At 42.2% G+C, this 16,432-nt stretch overlaps 1 protein-coding gene across 6 annotated transcripts in view; it reads right to left on the bottom strand.

The window, feature by feature from the left end:
* The window catches only part of LRP1 (LDL receptor related protein 1), a 518,071-nt gene that overhangs the window by 314,366 nt on the left and 187,273 nt on the right, over positions 1-16,432 (bottom strand). For all 6 annotated transcript variants that reach the window (XM_060252267.1, XM_060252262.1, XM_060252264.1 and 3 more), the window contains 2 exons: positions 6,920-7,039; positions 5,109-5,237 (listed from right to left, as the gene is read on the bottom strand). In XM_060252267.1, coding sequence (XP_060108250.1) covers positions 5,109-5,237; positions 6,920-7,039 — 249 coding nt within the window. The remainder of the gene's footprint in view (positions 1-5,108; positions 5,238-6,919; positions 7,040-16,432) is intronic.

Here is a 16,432-nt window from a genome sequence, read left to right as displayed (position 1 = left end):
AATCAAAAGTCTTAAATTACCAACAAGTTTTTGGAAGCTAGTAGAAGAATTGGACTTGGTTGATGTATGGAGAACAAGATATCTAAATTCGAAAGATTTTACATACTATTCTGCCAGTCATCAAACGTGGTCAAGAATTGATGTGTGTTGGCTCTCTATAAATTTGGTTAAAGATTTAGTTGAGACAGAAATCCAAACAAGAGTCATATCAGACCATAGTCCTGTAATGGTAAAACTCAAAGGCACACGAATGAGAAGATCGTGGAGGTTAAATACTTCTATTTTAAAAGACAAAGACTTTCGTAAGGAATCCAAGGCTGAAATGGAATCTTTTTTTAAACAGAACATAACTCAAGATGTAAAGATGCAAGTAGTTTGGGACACTGCTAAAGCATATTTCAGGGGCCTTGCAATCAGATATAGTGCAAAGAAGAAGAAGGAAAGAACTGAAAATTTTAAAAAATTAATGTTGCAAGCAGGAGAAGCTGAAAAGAATATAAAAGTACAACTGACAAGACAGAAGTTCCAAAATAAGGTTAAAGAAACACAACATCAACTTAATTTACTACTTATAGAGGAGATGGAGATAAAATTGAGATTTGCTAGACAAAATTTTTTTAACAAGCTAATAGACCTGGAAGGTGGTTGGCCTACAGAATGAGAAAAGAGAATGCCAAAAGAATAATACCAGTTTTGAAAGATGAGAATAACAAAGAGAAAGTTCAAAGACAGGAGATACGCCAAATCGTGGAACAATTTTGTAAAAAATTATATGAAGACAAACAAGTTCAAAAGGCAGATTTAGAAGAATACATTAGCCAAAATAATCTTAATAAATTTACAGAAGAACAACAAAAAATCTTAAATGAACCAATAATGATAAGGGAAGTGGGAGACGCAATGGCATCTCAAAAGAATGGTAAAGCCCCGGGTCCAGATGGATTACCTGCAGAGTTCTATAAAGCTTATGAGGAGTCCTTACTGTTACCATTCAAACGTCTCCTTGAAAGGATTCAAGAGGAAGCCCAAATACCAGCTTCATGGCAAGAAGTTACAACACCTTTAATTCCAAAAGAAGGTGCAGATTTGAAAGATATAAAAAGCTATCAGCCAATCTCTCTTTTAAATGTGGACTATAAAATTTTTGCAACAATACTGGCACAACATATGAAGAAAGTTCTACAGTCCACAATACATCAAGACCAGGCTGGATTTCTTCCCAGAAGATATCTGAAAGACAATGTTAGAACAGTTTGTAATATAATGGAATACTATGAGAGTCACCCAGAGAAACAATTGGCATTAATCTGTCTGGATGCAGAGAAGGCCTTTGATAATGTTCGTTGGCAATTTATGCTGCAACAACTGAAGGGAATGGAATGTGGTGAAAATTTCTTGAAAGCCACAGAATCAATATATTCCTCACAAAGGGCAAGGCTGAACGGTGAATTAAAAGAAGCAATTGATATTCAAAAGGGTACAAGACAAGGCTGCCCACTGTCACCACTCCTAATCTTAGAGATACTGAATAACCAAACAAGAGAAGATACAAGTATTAAGGGAGTGGTGGTAAAAGGTGAACAATATAAATTAAAAGCCTTTGCGGATTACCTGGTCTTTATACTAGAGCAGCCAATAGATTCAATTGACTGTCTTATAAACAAGATCAATCAATTTGGTTACTGGGCAGGACTGAAGATCAACTATCATAAAACAAAATTCCTGATGAAGAATATGACAATAGAAAAAATCCAATTTTGCCAACAAAAATCAGGGATTCTGTATAAGAAAAGAATCAAATATTTAGGTGTACTCATCTAAAACAAATGCAGTAGTTTAAAAATGGACAATTATGATAAACTACTCAAAGAAATTTTTATTCCAAATAACACAACATAATATACTCTTAAATAGTGGGTTATTTCAAGAATTGAACAAGATGGTTTCTAAATATATTTGGCAAGGCAAAAAACCAAGAATCAAACTAAAGATACTGCAAGACTCTAAACTGAGAGCAGGTATGGGTCTTGCAGATTGGCAATTGTATTATAAAACTTCTGCGCTCCTGTGGGCAAGAGACTGGATACTATTGAATGATAAGAGACAATTACTGCTAGAGGGACACGATCTTAATTTGGGTTGGCATGCGTATCTATGGTATCAAAGACTTGAAGGACATTCTTATTTTAAGAATCATTGGCTTCGGAAATCTTTGTACCACACATGGTCATGGTTAAAAAGGAGAATTTACCAGAAAATTCCAAAATGGGTATCCCCAATGGAAGCATTCACTCCTCCAAATCTTTTAAAACTTAATCAGAGTTACAGATATGATGATCTGCTGGGAAAAGATAATCAACTAAAAACCAGAGAAGAGCTAGAAAACATGGATATTAAAATGAGTTGGTGGTTGAGAATGCAAGTTGAATCCAGGTATGCCACAAGATAACAGGCTTTAACACAGAGCAATATCCATTGGATAAAATCTTTCTAGGTCCTCAAGAAAATCTCTAAACCACATGCATACTTGTTACAGATGAAGATGCAAGATGAGGTAGTAAAAGATTGTATGGTCCAAAGGGCAAAAAACTTGGAACATAATATCACGTTAGAAGAATGGGAGAGGCTGTGGAAATTCAACATTAAACTAACTAAGTCAGTAACCTTTAAAGAAAATCTGTATAAGATATTTTATAAATGGTACATAACTCCACAGAAATTGTGTAAGATGTATACTAATATGTCTAACAAATGTTGGCAATGTACTAAACAGGTGGGTTCTTTTTATCATATGTGGTGGACATGTGAGATGGTGAAAGACTATTGGAAAATGGTTCATGAACTATTACAGAAGGTTATGAAGATACAGATTCAATTCAAACCAGAACTATTTTTATTGAATATATTTCCTGAGGACTACTCCAAAGAGACGAGACATTTGTTGGTGCATGTTAACACAGCGGCCAGGATTCTTCTGGCACAGAGATGGAAGCTTCAGGAGACTCCCATGAGAATGGACTTGGTGGGGAAAATTTTGGAAACAGCTGAGTTGGACTACTTATCCCAGTTGCCGGCTGGGAAATCTAGGGAAGAAGCAAGAAAATACTGGTTGAAATTCTATACTTGGCTAGGTACTCAAGACTCTTTAAGATTCTTTGGTGTGAGTTTATATCTCCTATCTCCTGTATTTTTCATTATAAGACTGCCTTTGTTGAAAATGGCAACCTGAATAGGTACTTTAACAAGAAGACTTACAATATAAATGTATCAAAATGCTGATGATCTAAAGCTAAGAGATAATATGTGATAACTTATGTATTCTAAAAAAGTATATTAGATGCAGACTAGATTCTATGAAATTATACTACATGCAGATTAAGACAGATTTGTAACTATAATTTTTTACTCTCTCTTATCCCTTACCCTTAATTTCTAAAAAACTAATAAAACTTTTAAAATCTAAAAAAAAAGAGACAGAGATAGGGCCATCATACGGAATACCATGTCCAACTAGCCAACCCTCCATCCCGAAATGAAAAAGCATTCCCACTTAAAAAAGTGATACATATTGCCTTGCAAAAGGAACAAATAACAGCAAATCTGGAATGTTTCACTGATGAGAAGCTGGAAGGGGGAGCGTTTCACTTTCTAAACAACTTTCAGGAAGCCCCCAAGGAACCAAGCAATCATCTTCCATTATGACAGCCAACATGACAGAATTGTAGAACAGATCTTTTTCAACAATTTATGTGTATGTACCCAGATGTGACATGATAGAGGTTTGCAAGATTATGCATGGGATAGAGAAGTAGAAAAAGAAGTACTTTTCTCTCTTTCTCACAATACAAGAACCCATGGGCACTCAATGAAATTGCTGAGCAGTCCGGTAGAAGGGATAAAAGGAAGTACGTCACCCAAAGGGTGATTAACACATGGAATTTACTGCCACAGGAGGTGGTAGCAACTGCAAGCGCAGACAGCTTCAAGAGGGGATTGGATAAACATGGAGCAGAGATCTATCAGTGTCTATAGCCACAGTGTATTGTTGGAACTCTGTCTGGGGCAGTGATGCTCTGTATTCTTGGTGCTTGGGAGGAGCAACAGTGGGAGGGCTTCCAGTTTCCTGGCCCCACTGATGAACCTCCTAATGGCACCTGTTTGTGTGTGTTTTTGGCCACTGTGACACAGTGTTGGACTAGATGGGCCATTGGCCTGATCCAATATGGCTTCCCTTATGTTCTTATCATTCTGAACTTGGATCCAGAGTGTAGATCAAAAAAAATCCACACAATGGGGCCAAAGACAGGGCAAAGACAACAAACTCTGTGGCAGGAGCCCAAGCTTTGCCAAAAAAAACCCCCCATGAAACATGAAAATTTAAAAACGGGGATTTTTTTTAATCATGTAATTTTAAGAAAAGAATGATGACCAAGATCTCACAAGGCATAAGATTTGGGGAGGCATTTAGAGGAATACTAAGCAACCCCAAAATCTTTGCCAAGGCGTTCATACCTCGGTTACTTTCAACCAACAAAGAGAGACACTGAAAAAGGTATGAGATAGAGGGGAGGGGGGAAAGGGAGCAAGAAAAAAGATAGAGAAGCAGGAATGGGCACAGTGCACCTTAGCAGCAAAAGCAGCAGGCAGAAAGGAGGGGGGCGAAGGAGAGGGAGGTGGAGGAAGTCACAGAATGGGCCCGGGGGGGGGGGGGTGGAGCTGCTGGTTGTGAAGTGCCAGGATAGGGCAGAGGGAGGTGGAAGGTAACTCCCCTGCATGCATGCAAGGTGCATCCCCTTCTTGACTCCAAAGTTTTAGGGTTGGTTGCCTTGACTTGGCCACTTTCAGAACCTCCAGCTTTTGCCCTTAGCCCAGAAAGCTTTTGAGAAGCAGCACACCCTGCAGTAAATGGGAAAGGGTGCCCCTGACTTTTTAAAAAGCCCCCCAACTTTTGAAATCCTGCCTATGTCCATGCATGAGTCCAAGTGTTTTATATATCTTTTGGGGAAAACGACACCATAAGAAAACTTCACTCTGATAATAAGATAATAGGAAAAACAGAAGTACCTCATAGAGCTGCAGAATAGTTTAGGCATAAAACAATCTCTTACCATTCTTGGCTTTGCAGGACTTGTGGTCAGGCTGGAGAAGATACCCCTCAACACAGCTGCACGTGTAGGAACCATGATGGTTGGTGCAGTTTTGGCTACAGGTGCCATACACGGTACACTCATCAAAATCTATTAAGAGGGAAGAGAAACAGAAACATCTTGGCTTGCCAAAGTTGGGGAGATGACATCTAACCAAAACATACCAACCCTTTTACTCTACGTACAGTGCTTAACAACTGCCCCCAAAATGAAAAGTACAAAATCAACAAAGCCATTTTATCACTGGTGTGTGTGTTTTGTAGCAGGAACTCCTTTGCATACCCCTGATGTAGCCAGTCCTCTTGGAGCTTACAGTAGGCCCGATGCTAAGAGCCCTGTAAACTCTTAGAGCACGGGTGGCCAACGGTAGCTCTCCAGATGTTTTTTGCCTACAACTCCCATCAGCCCCAGCCATCAGCCATGCTGGCTGGGGCTGATGGGAGTTGTAGGCAAAAAACATCTGGAGAGCTACCGTTGGCCACCCCTGTCTTAGAGGACTGGCTACATTAGGGAGTGTGGCCTAATATGCAAAGGAGTTCCTGCTACAAAGGAAAGCCCTGTGTGTGCATGTACACACACACACACACAAAATAATAGGACCCAATAACAAATTGTTATTGCAAAAACAGCAAATTAGCATCTGTCCCTTCCCAGCTATCAGATGATACCTCTAAGCCCATCTCAACTAGGCATTCCAGGAGTGAAAACCGACAATCTGCAGCACAGAATGGACTTATCTTAAGTACTTTACAAAGAAAATTTCTATAATCAGGTAGAGAGAGAGAGGTAGAGAGAGGCAGGTTTTTTTTTTCTTAAATCAAAATGACTTGGCAAAATGAAATAAGCAGATACTCAGTTCTTCTAAGACGGCTTTCTTCCAATGTCACAATCCACTGAGAAAGTTGTCCTACATCAGTCACTTTGAAATGAATGGTAAGTCTACAAATAGATTATAATTCTCTGGTGTAACGCCCATTCATTTCAATGGGGCTTTAGCAGCACAAGATTCCAAAGTATTGGCATGCCAGGCTGAGAATCCTTGAAACACAGAAGCTCTTAAAGATGTGAACTATTAAACTAGAACACACCTTAAACCTCCTGTTTCTTTCACTACTGTCATGTATGAATCAAAATATGTATACCAAGCTCTACTGTTAGCCAAAAATGGAATTTGGACAGTGAAACTGAGATTATCTGGCTTACCCAAAAGCAACAATGATGCAACTCTTTTATCCGTAATACTTACAAAACTGTCTTTACAGAACAATTAGTGGTGCAGCTTTTAAAATGCTTTTGATGGAAAGTGCCAACAAGGCACAGCCAAATGAATGGCAATTCTATAGCATTTTCAAGGAAAGAGACAAACAGAGGTGGTTTGCCAGTCTCTGCCTCTGCAAAGGAACCCTGGATTTCCTTGGTAGTCTCCCATCCAAATACTAACCAGGGCCAACTTTTGGCTTCCAAGATCTGTCAACACCAGGCTAGCCTGGGCCACGCTTATGAGAAGCCTTTCCCTAACACAACATGCAGAAACATGATGTTGGAGAAATATCTTTAATTAATGCATTAGTGATTTTGACTGTCAATTGAGAGTTCTAAATTCTGAATCCAGATTTTCTACAGCATTGCAAGGCTTTCCATAAATAAGACCTACCGTACATTTTCTCATACTATAATGGAGAGAAAAGACAAAGTTCTGTCTATTAAACCTGCAGCCTAACCAGGTTTTCCAGAGGCACCTGCCAGCTATCTCTCTCCTCATTATTGCCTACCTTTACAGCTTTTCCCATCTTCGGCCAGCTGGAAGGAACTGTTGCAATAGCAGGCTGGACCATTCAGAGTCGGGACACAATGGTGCTGGCAGCCCATAGTGGAGCAGTTTGTTAAGAATTCTAAGGGAAAGAGAAGATAAACAAATGGCATCTGTTAGGTGCTAGGAAGGTGGTTTATGTTAGAGTATCCTTCACATGTGAGGTTTAGACAGACTTTTATTTAAAGAAATTTGTAAAGGAAATGTAGTGTGTAAATTGGCCAGAAATTGAATTTCTCACCACAATAAACAGCATTCTCATGTGGCCCCAAAACTTCTGCAGTTCTTGATTGGGCTAGCTACCCTAACAAATGGACTATAAAAATAGCAATTGTTTTTAAACTGCATAGCTTAGTTCTACCAGAAAAAGATACAAGGATACTTTATAGTTATGGAAAAACTGAAAAAACTGTTTGAATCCCATACATATTTCAAATGCTGCAATTGTATTGTGACTTGGGCCACTGCTGCATCAAGACAATGATAACTACCAGGGGGTTTGGGGGGGGGGGGGCAGAAGCGCACAGGAGCAGAGCTCTGCCTGGGCTGGCCAGGGCTCCAGTTGGCACACTGGGGAAGGAGCGAGGAGGTATAGGAGGTATCTTTAAACACCTCTCTGATGGCTTCAGCCTTCCCCAGCATGCCCACCGCAGGGGCGCACTGGGGAAGACACTATATTAAAAAAAAAAACCCTGATAATTACTATTGCCAGATGCATAAAGATTATCCAGATAAATAAATAAATTGATGCAGGGCACCAAACTGGGCAGGAATAGCGGCAGAAATATATAGAGACAGACTTGGGCTTCTCACAAGAAGTATGGCAACAACAGTTCCATCCATATTAGAGCTGGAACAGTATTGCACACTAATGTCTATGTATATGGCATGCAACTGTAATAGCTGTTGCTCTTCTCTGCAAGTCCATTTGCATTCTTGACCCTTTGATTCCAAGCCTCTTATACGTGGAAGCTATGTGTTGGTTGCTACCCATCAAATAGAACTGAGAAGAGAGTGGATACTGTCCTAAAGCAAGAACAAGAAGTATTCTTCTGTGTACTTCCCAAGGAGAGAGGAAATTTTTGGTGGGCGCTCTGCCCAAGGTAAAAGGTTCCAAGTTCTCTGCAAAAACAGAAAATTAGCATCTGTCCCTTCCCAGCTATCAGATGATACCTCTAAGCCCATCTCAACTAGGCATTCCAGGAGTGAAAACCGACAATCTGCAGCACAGAATGGACTTATCTTAAGTGCTTTACAAAGAAAATTTCTATAATACATCAGTGTAAATCATTCTACTCACTCTTGTATCTTCAGAAATGGGATGACTACATAGTCTCCGACATAATTGACTTTTTTCATGAATAATCCAAGCCTCCCTTGGAAATAACTGAGGCAAAACCATCAGGGATTCCCCCCACCGCCTCCCAAAACCAGAAAAAAAGAAAGACATGGAAGAATGTGAAAATTCCAAAAGCCTCTTAGCAACATATCCCATTGCATAGTGAAGTGGTTTTGTGATATTTCCAAAAAGAGATTCACCTCTAAACATTAAGGTCATGAAGTCCTTGATGCCAAACAGAGGGCACTTAAAGGAGACAGCGAATCCAGCAAAGTTTCCTGATCTGCCAAGCTTTCATAATTTAATTGTTATTAATGGTTGCAATCAATGTCAATAAATGTTAATAAAACGTCCATCTGCCTCATGTTTCCACCACTGCACAGAGGAATAACTGGGGCCCATAATGGAATATCCATTACACTGGTTTCTCTTCATTTCTCCGATAATCTGCAGCGACTCAAGATTCCACCAAGGTCATTTAAAGACAAGCTGCATTCTGATGGACTTAATGCTATGTTTTGACAAAAAAACTAGTCTGAAAACCACTGATCTTATAGTAGCTACTGACCAAGATGATCACAGGATGTACTGCTATGCCTAGAATGCCCCTAAAATTTTGGTGCTCCATGATGGGGTCAAACAACAGTAGAGCTCTGCTTTTGAAAAGAGAAGGTCCCTGGAGGAGGAATTGGATTTATACTCCAGTCTTCACTCAGAGGGTGTTTTCGCACTCACGTTTTACTGGCGCGACCATCCTCCTGACGCCGGCGAATCTGCATGGATTTCGCACCAGAAGCGCCGGCGCACCCAGAAGCGCCGGCTACTTCCGTCGCTAAGCCAGCGCAAACGGAAATCGCAAAGATGCAGGAAAACGTTTGCGCTGGCTTAGCGACGGAAGTAGCCGGCGCAATGGGCTGTGCCGGCGCTTCTAGTGCGAAATCACTGCAGATCCGCCGGCGTGAGGAGGGTCGTGGCGCCAGTAAAACGTGAGTGCGAAAACACCCACAGTCTCAGAGGAGCTTACAATCTCCTTTCCCTTCCCTACAACAAGACATCCTGTGAGGCAGGTGGAGCTGAGAGAGCTCTCCCAGAATTGCTCTTGAGCAGAACAGCTCTCATAGATTTATGACTGACCCAAGGTCACCCAGCTGGTTGTATGTGGAGAAGTGGGGAATCAAACCCGGTTCTCCCAGATTAGAGTACCCACTTTTAAACCACTACACCAAACGGAATGAAACTTGATTGGCAGGTCTCACACACCCACTGATGGTCTAAGAAGACTGCTGGGGTTTTCATACCAATGACATTACTCAGTACAAGGGTGAAAATAAGCACAATTCTCAAGTGTTGTGAACACACATTCCCAAACATTTATAAGGTAGAAAATGTGCATTCAGACATGTACCACTCTGTTTTCATTGCATAGCAGCTTGACATATTCTAACAAATGCTTTAGACCCACTGAAGAATTTCTGCACAAGTGGGTAGAGGGTGATCCCTCTTCTATAGCAGACCTCTGATTACTCGTTCAGGGTAGAACCATGTCTCCCTAGAGCAGCATTTCAGGGAGCATTTGGAACAGCTGTGTGAGGGGAAAGGCAGGGAAGTTATGCTTCACAGAGGAAATCCCTTCTGTCTGTGCCTTCTGGTGGATGCAGGCCCAAGTCTGTGCTGAAATGAAGGACAGATCTTTGAACAGTGGGCAGATACCCTTTCCTTCTTAGCCACAGTTCTTCATTGGTGGGCTTGTAGGGATACATGTGGAGTTGTTAGGGTGGGAGGAGAGCTCTTAGACTTTTTGTAGAGCTACCTGATGGGCCTTTTGCTAGTCAGAGACAGAGACTGTTGTGTTCCTCTAAACAATCTTGTGTTTAAGGCTGCCGCCAACCCAAATTCTGTCAATTCAGGAATCATTTCCTGAACTTTCAGTACCCATTGCACGGCCACCTTCTGCACAAGCACAGTTTCCACAAGCAAAACAATATCACAATTGTGACACTGTTAACAAATGACCCTGACTAAGCAACAAGAGGTAGGGGTTTTAGGTCATCTCTTTAGGTCGATCCCAATACCACAAAGATGGCCTCATCTTTTGTTCGAAGAGCTAAGAGCTGGCCACTGAGGTTAGCTAGCCCACACAACCTCAGAGAAAACACTTGGAGAGATAACAATCATATGGCCTAAATCAGCAGAAAGCCTCAGGAAGTCACAGTGATTCATGCCCACCACAGGATTTCTCCCCCCCCCCAACCTCATAATTGACTGCCTAATAGGTTTTTTTTGTTATCTGGGAGTGGTCAGCCCCACAGTTCCCAGACACACAAATGTGCACACAAAGAGATGCTGCCTCAGTTCTACACCGAAGGCTTCTCTGCGGCAAAATAGATAAATAAATCATACCAACTTGCTGAGATTGCCAGTGACTCAAATAAAGTTGCAAGAAGATAAGCTTCCCCAGCTCCAATTAACACACAAAGGGGGCAGGGACTGCTGCTTTTGTGTCTAAAAGGGACACTCATTGTGTGCAACTAGAGTGCACTTCAACCTACAAACGGCTCTTTGTCTCTCCCCCCACTCCCCCTCCACTCCGGGTGCTCCTGCTGCCACTTTGGAGTTCAGCATCTCAAGGCTGGTTAACAGCTCCCCATGCATATGTATTTGTGTCCAACTGGCTTCCCACAATTTCAATATGGAATTCAGCATGAGAAGCGCTGTAGGGCAAATTTATACATGACCGTTTCTCTTATACGCAAGTCATCCTGACTGAATCCAAGGTATGAGATCACCCTAAATAACACAATTTGTAAGCCCAGGGAATTGTGGTTAGGGGAGCGACAACTTCTTTTCCCCAGAACAGGCTCCATAAGCAACCATTTCCTTTGGTTTCTTGTGCATTGTGCCTGTTAGATTGCAAATAATTCTGGCCAGATTTTAAATGCATAATTAACAACAGGATCCGAACCTTAAGCTGCAGGATGTTCCCTCCTGCCTAAAGGACACTCACCATCTCTGGTGGCTCTTCCTACTGCCTAAGGGGATTATCCACCACCTCAGGCAGCTCTTCTTCCTGCATGAGAGCAGGGCTTTCTTTTTTTTTTTTAGCAGGAGCTCCTTTGCATATTAGACCACACACCCCTGATGTAGCCAATCCTGCAAGAGCTTACAGGGCTCTTATTACAGGGACTACTGTAAGCTCCAAGAGGATTGGCTACATCAGGGGTGTGTGGCCTTATTTATTCACTTACTTCCGATTTATATCCCGCCCATTCCAAAATGGACTCAGGGCAGCTAACAGTCATAATAAAACCAACATCTCAATTACAGGTATAAAACGATAAAACATAAACCATCTACAATTTAAAACAAAATATTGGCGCTATACCGAATCTTAAAACATAAACGGATCAGACTGCATTAGATCTTCTATTTATCTATTGGTGGTCCTTCTGGTAGAATTGCCCAGCAGCATAGAAGCAGCAGCCTTCTCCCACCAGTTACTATAGGCCTGTTTTAAACGTTCGGAATTGGAGAGATCCCACAGGGCTCTTATAGCCTCAGGGAGAGCATTCCACAGCACTGGTGCTGCAAAGAAGTTCCTGCTACAAAAAAAGCCCTGCCTGAGAGAATATTAGCCATCTCAAATAGTCTTTCCTCCTGCCAAAGGAGACATCCACCATCTCAGGTAGCTCTTCCTCTTGCCAAAGTAGACATCCACCAGCTTAAGTGGCCCTTCCTCCAATTCAAGAAATCTTCTTCCAACTTCTGGCTTTTCCATTAAAGGAAAAGCCATTTAAGTTGAAGGAAGGTTTCAAACTTCGTTCAGTGATGAGGTGAGACAGGAGCCTTCCTCCAGCCTTGGTTGCTCTTTCCCCAACGGAACAGCCTATGAAGTCAGAAAAAGGCTCCTTGATGGAGGAAGGCTTCAAACTTCAGTGGAGAGGTAAAACATAGGTCAGAGGGGACTGGATAAATATATGGAGCAGAGGTCCATCAGTGGCTATTAGCCACAGCGTATTGTTGGAACTCTCTGTCTGGGGCAGTGATGCTCTGTATTCTTGGTGCTTGGGGGGGCACAGTGGGAGGACTTCTACTGTCCTGGCCCCATTGATTGACCTCCTGATGGCACCTGGGGGTTTTCTGCCACTGTGTGACACAGAGTATTGGACTGGATGGGCCACTGGCTTGATCCAACATGGCTTCTCTTATGTTCTTTTATGCTTTTATGTCAGTATGAAGAATGTTTGGCTCCCCAAGAACCTTCCTCCAGCTTAAGGAGCATTCTTCCAACTTCAGTGGCTCTTTCTCCAATGGAAGAGTCAATGAAGTCCAAAAAAGGGACAAAGGGGCATAGCTCAGTGGAAGAGCATCTGCTTGTTATGCAGAAGGTCCCAGGTTCAATCCCCTGCATCTCCACTTGAAAGGACCAGGCAATAGGTGACATGAAAGGCCTCTGCCTAAGACACTGGAGAGCTGCTGTCTGTTTGAGGATACAATACTGACTTTGATAGACCAAGGGTCTGGTTCAGTATAAGGCAGCTTCATGCATTCATGCAATGGCTCCTTAGGATGGAGAAAGGTTTTGCTCAGCGGAGTGGCAGAACCCACCACAATAATAATTATAGGAAGAAGTAGCATTCCCTGTAATCACAGAGAATGGGGAGGGGGAGGGTTATGGTTGGCCGTAGGCTCACAGAGAAACAAGAGACGCAATAGGAGGCTGCCATCTTCACCTGAAATCACTTTCTACAACGCTCACTGTGCACCTGGAGCATCTTAACCAGTGGTCCTTTGCCTGGGGGGCCACAAGCATAGGAAGCAAACCATCCACACCAGCGGCTCTCCAGAAATATTAATCAAAGTGAGACAGCAGGCCAGCTTCCTCTCAAGATGACAAATCTTTCGCTTTCCCCTTTTAACTCTGGTGATAAATCTTCCTTGCTTTTAACTTTAATGAACAAATAAACAAAAGCCAAAGTGCAGGAAATCATTTTGAGGCACGTGCACAAGGAGGTTTGTGCAGCCCTCCAAGTCTTGGCACTTGGTGCAATGGAGGACTCTCCTGGCTGTTTCACTCTCAATGCTAATGGAATTACACGTAATAAATAACATTTATTAAGCTCAGGCCCCCTCAGGCAGTTATTTGGGGAAGGACTACTTAGCCTTATCCTCTCTAACAATGGCAGGGGCTTTTATAAGCTCTGAGCAAACAGCCATAGGAAAAAGAGTGTTTGCTGAGCATACACAGCCCAGCAGGAATGGGAGAGTTCTATTTGCAGAGAGCGCCTGAGGACACTGAGAACCTACTAGGCCCTTTTCTGGGCATGTCCTCACTACTGCTTTTGTGCAGAACCAGGGCTTTTTTTCATAGCAGGAACTCCTTTGCATATTAGGCCACACGCCCCTGATGTAGTCAATCCTCCAAGAGCTTACAGGGCTCTTCTTACAGGGTCTACTGTAAGCTCTTGGGGGATTGGCTACATCAGGGGTGTGTGGCCTAATATGCAAAGGAGTTCCTGCCAGGCCTCGGATTCAGCGGGAGCTCACAGGAGCGCAGCTCCTGAACCTTTTTGAAAGTTCCACCTCCTCCTTCCCACCTTGTCCATTGAATAGTAGGTGCAGCTGCATAACAATCCGTGGATGAGGTCCACCACCTATTTTTCTACAAAACAACTCCTGATTCCTGCTGCAAAAAAAATCCTGTGCAGAACATTGTTCTTCATGCCAGTTGAGAACAGCCTCATGCTGAGGAGGAGGAGGAGGAGTCAAACTGCAGTCTAATGCAGTACCCAATGCAATTTTATTGCCACAATCTTTATGGGAGGAGCCAGGCAATCCTACATCCTAGTTTCCTAAGCACGGCCTACCTCCTCACCTTGTTTCCTCCTTCTTGTTCTATAAGAGTAGGATATAGCACAGATGCAGCCTTAAGCAAGGCTTCCTTTTTCTTTAGCCACTGTAGAAGAGCACCTTTATTTGACTGGTGGCAGCAATTCTTGCAATTCAAAGGATGCGTGCATTGGAAGGCATGGTCAGCAGCTGGAGGAGACACAACTTCCTCTTTCAGTTCCTCCCAAAGTGGTTATAGAGCATGCTGAGAGTAGAGAGGTCACCTGTTCTATCCCACAAGCTCAAACCAATCACTATACAGGCAACATAAGTAGCAAGAGCCGTCCACTTTGTTTCATTCACTGACTGAGCAGACAGCCCATGGGGCACCCCCCTTGGTCTTCAAATTATCCTTTCACAGGCACCTGGAGTTTTCTTGCCCCCAAAACAGTTGGCCTGACAACCTTTGCTTTTTGTTACCTACACAGAAAAGTCTTGAAAGCATGGGCCAGTCTTGAATTATGACAATGTACATTCCTGGAAACTTTGCTACATGGGTAAAGGATGTGGCTCAGTGGCAGAACATCTGTCCTGCCTGCAGAAGGTCACAGGTTCAATCCCCAGCATCTTCAGCTAAAACAGACCATGCAGAAGGTGATGTAAATTATATCTACCTGAGATTCTAAAGAGCCACTCAAAGTCAGATTAGGGCAATACTAATCTTGATAGAACAGTGGTCTGATTTCAGTAAGTCTCCTGCATTCATTCATTCATTCATTCATTCATTCATTCATTCATTCATTCATTCATTATTTACTTATCTGAATTTTGACCACCCTTCTCAAAGCTCCCACAGCACAAGGGAGATGTAAGCTGTGTGCAGGGTCCTCGTAAGGACATGGGCAGCTGCATTTTGCACCAACTGGAGTTTCTGGGTCAGCCACCAAGGGCAGGCTCGCATAGAGCCAGTTACAGTAATCCAGACTGGAGGTGACCATAGCATGGATTACAGTGCCTAGGTCAAGGAGGCTCACAACTTTGCACAATATACTACAATACAGTCATCTATTAATATAGAGGTTTCTCTTTCCAAGAGTCTACAGCTTCTAAGTCTGTTGCTGGTTTTGATTTATTCTTCTAAAGAGGACTTTCATATCATCAAAATCTTTATGGATCAAGGGATAGGAGGGTTAAACTAGTAAAAATCATAAATTTCCTGGGAAAATGTGAGGCAGAAGTAAAGAGATTTCAGTTTGGGTTTTTTTTAATCCTATAATGTCTTGGCGATGAATTTGATTAGTTTAACTGGTTGCCAGTGGCAGGTTCCAGATTTCACACACTTATAAGGTGACACAACCATATAAATTGAATTTACTGGTTAGATAATAATGTCATAACATTATAACAAAGGTTTTAGAAATATGCAAGGTGGCTTAAAACATTTGTTTTCTAAAACAAATAATTTATTTCAATTGTTTTTCCTGTAATAAATGTTTTAAATGTAATAAATGTTTGAAATGGTACACCAAATGTTTCTTTAAAACAGTTTTATTTAAAATTAAATTTCAGTCCGCCTCTTCAAACTGAATCAACAGCCCTTCCCCCAAGCACTTTAGATTGAAGTCTGCATTTCAGTGTAAAAAGCTGAACTATGTAGATACAATGGGTTACTTCGAATTGTCTGAGCTCTAGACCCCAGAATCCCAATTTCAATTCTCCCTTGTATTACCCAAACTCATTATGCTTTACTTTTAAGCCATTTTCTGGGTCCTTGCACCAATCCCCCCCAGTTATATGTATAAAATTGTTCAATTCTGTATCGATAAATCACCATTATAAGTAGGGTTGGCTCAAGGTCACCCAAAACAAGATACCTCAATGTTCAACCATCACCCCCTAAGCCCATGCCATCACCAGCAACATTGCAAAGGCTTGCACTGGATCCTCCTAGGGGTTATGCAGGCCCAGGACCAATGTCCTGCTTGCACCCGCAGGCAGGCGTTCTCACAAGCATCATCCAGCAGACAACAGAGACGACGCAAGCAGAGGCAGCAACAACTGTCAGAGGTGCTGATTTCAAAACAGCCAGAAGTGAACCGAGACTATATATAGGCATTAGTGCCTGCAGTGGCTGAAGCCTGCAAGCACTTACAAAAGGACCTTGTCTAGCACCCTGCACAGCCTCACAGTGAAACTTACTCCTCCAATGCCAAGTGGTTAGCCATGCTCTATGCAAGGGATGACCAAATTGTGGCTCAGGAGCCTCTTGCGCTCTTTCACACTTTAAAAAAAAAAAAATATTTACTTTAA

Source organism: Heteronotia binoei, chromosome 13, assembly GCF_032191835.1.
Source record: "Heteronotia binoei isolate CCM8104 ecotype False Entrance Well chromosome 13, APGP_CSIRO_Hbin_v1, whole genome shotgun sequence".
Taxonomy (NCBI): Eukaryota; Metazoa; Chordata; class Lepidosauria; order Squamata; family Gekkonidae; genus Heteronotia; species Heteronotia binoei.
This window is presented reverse-complemented; position numbering and strand designations above follow the sequence as displayed.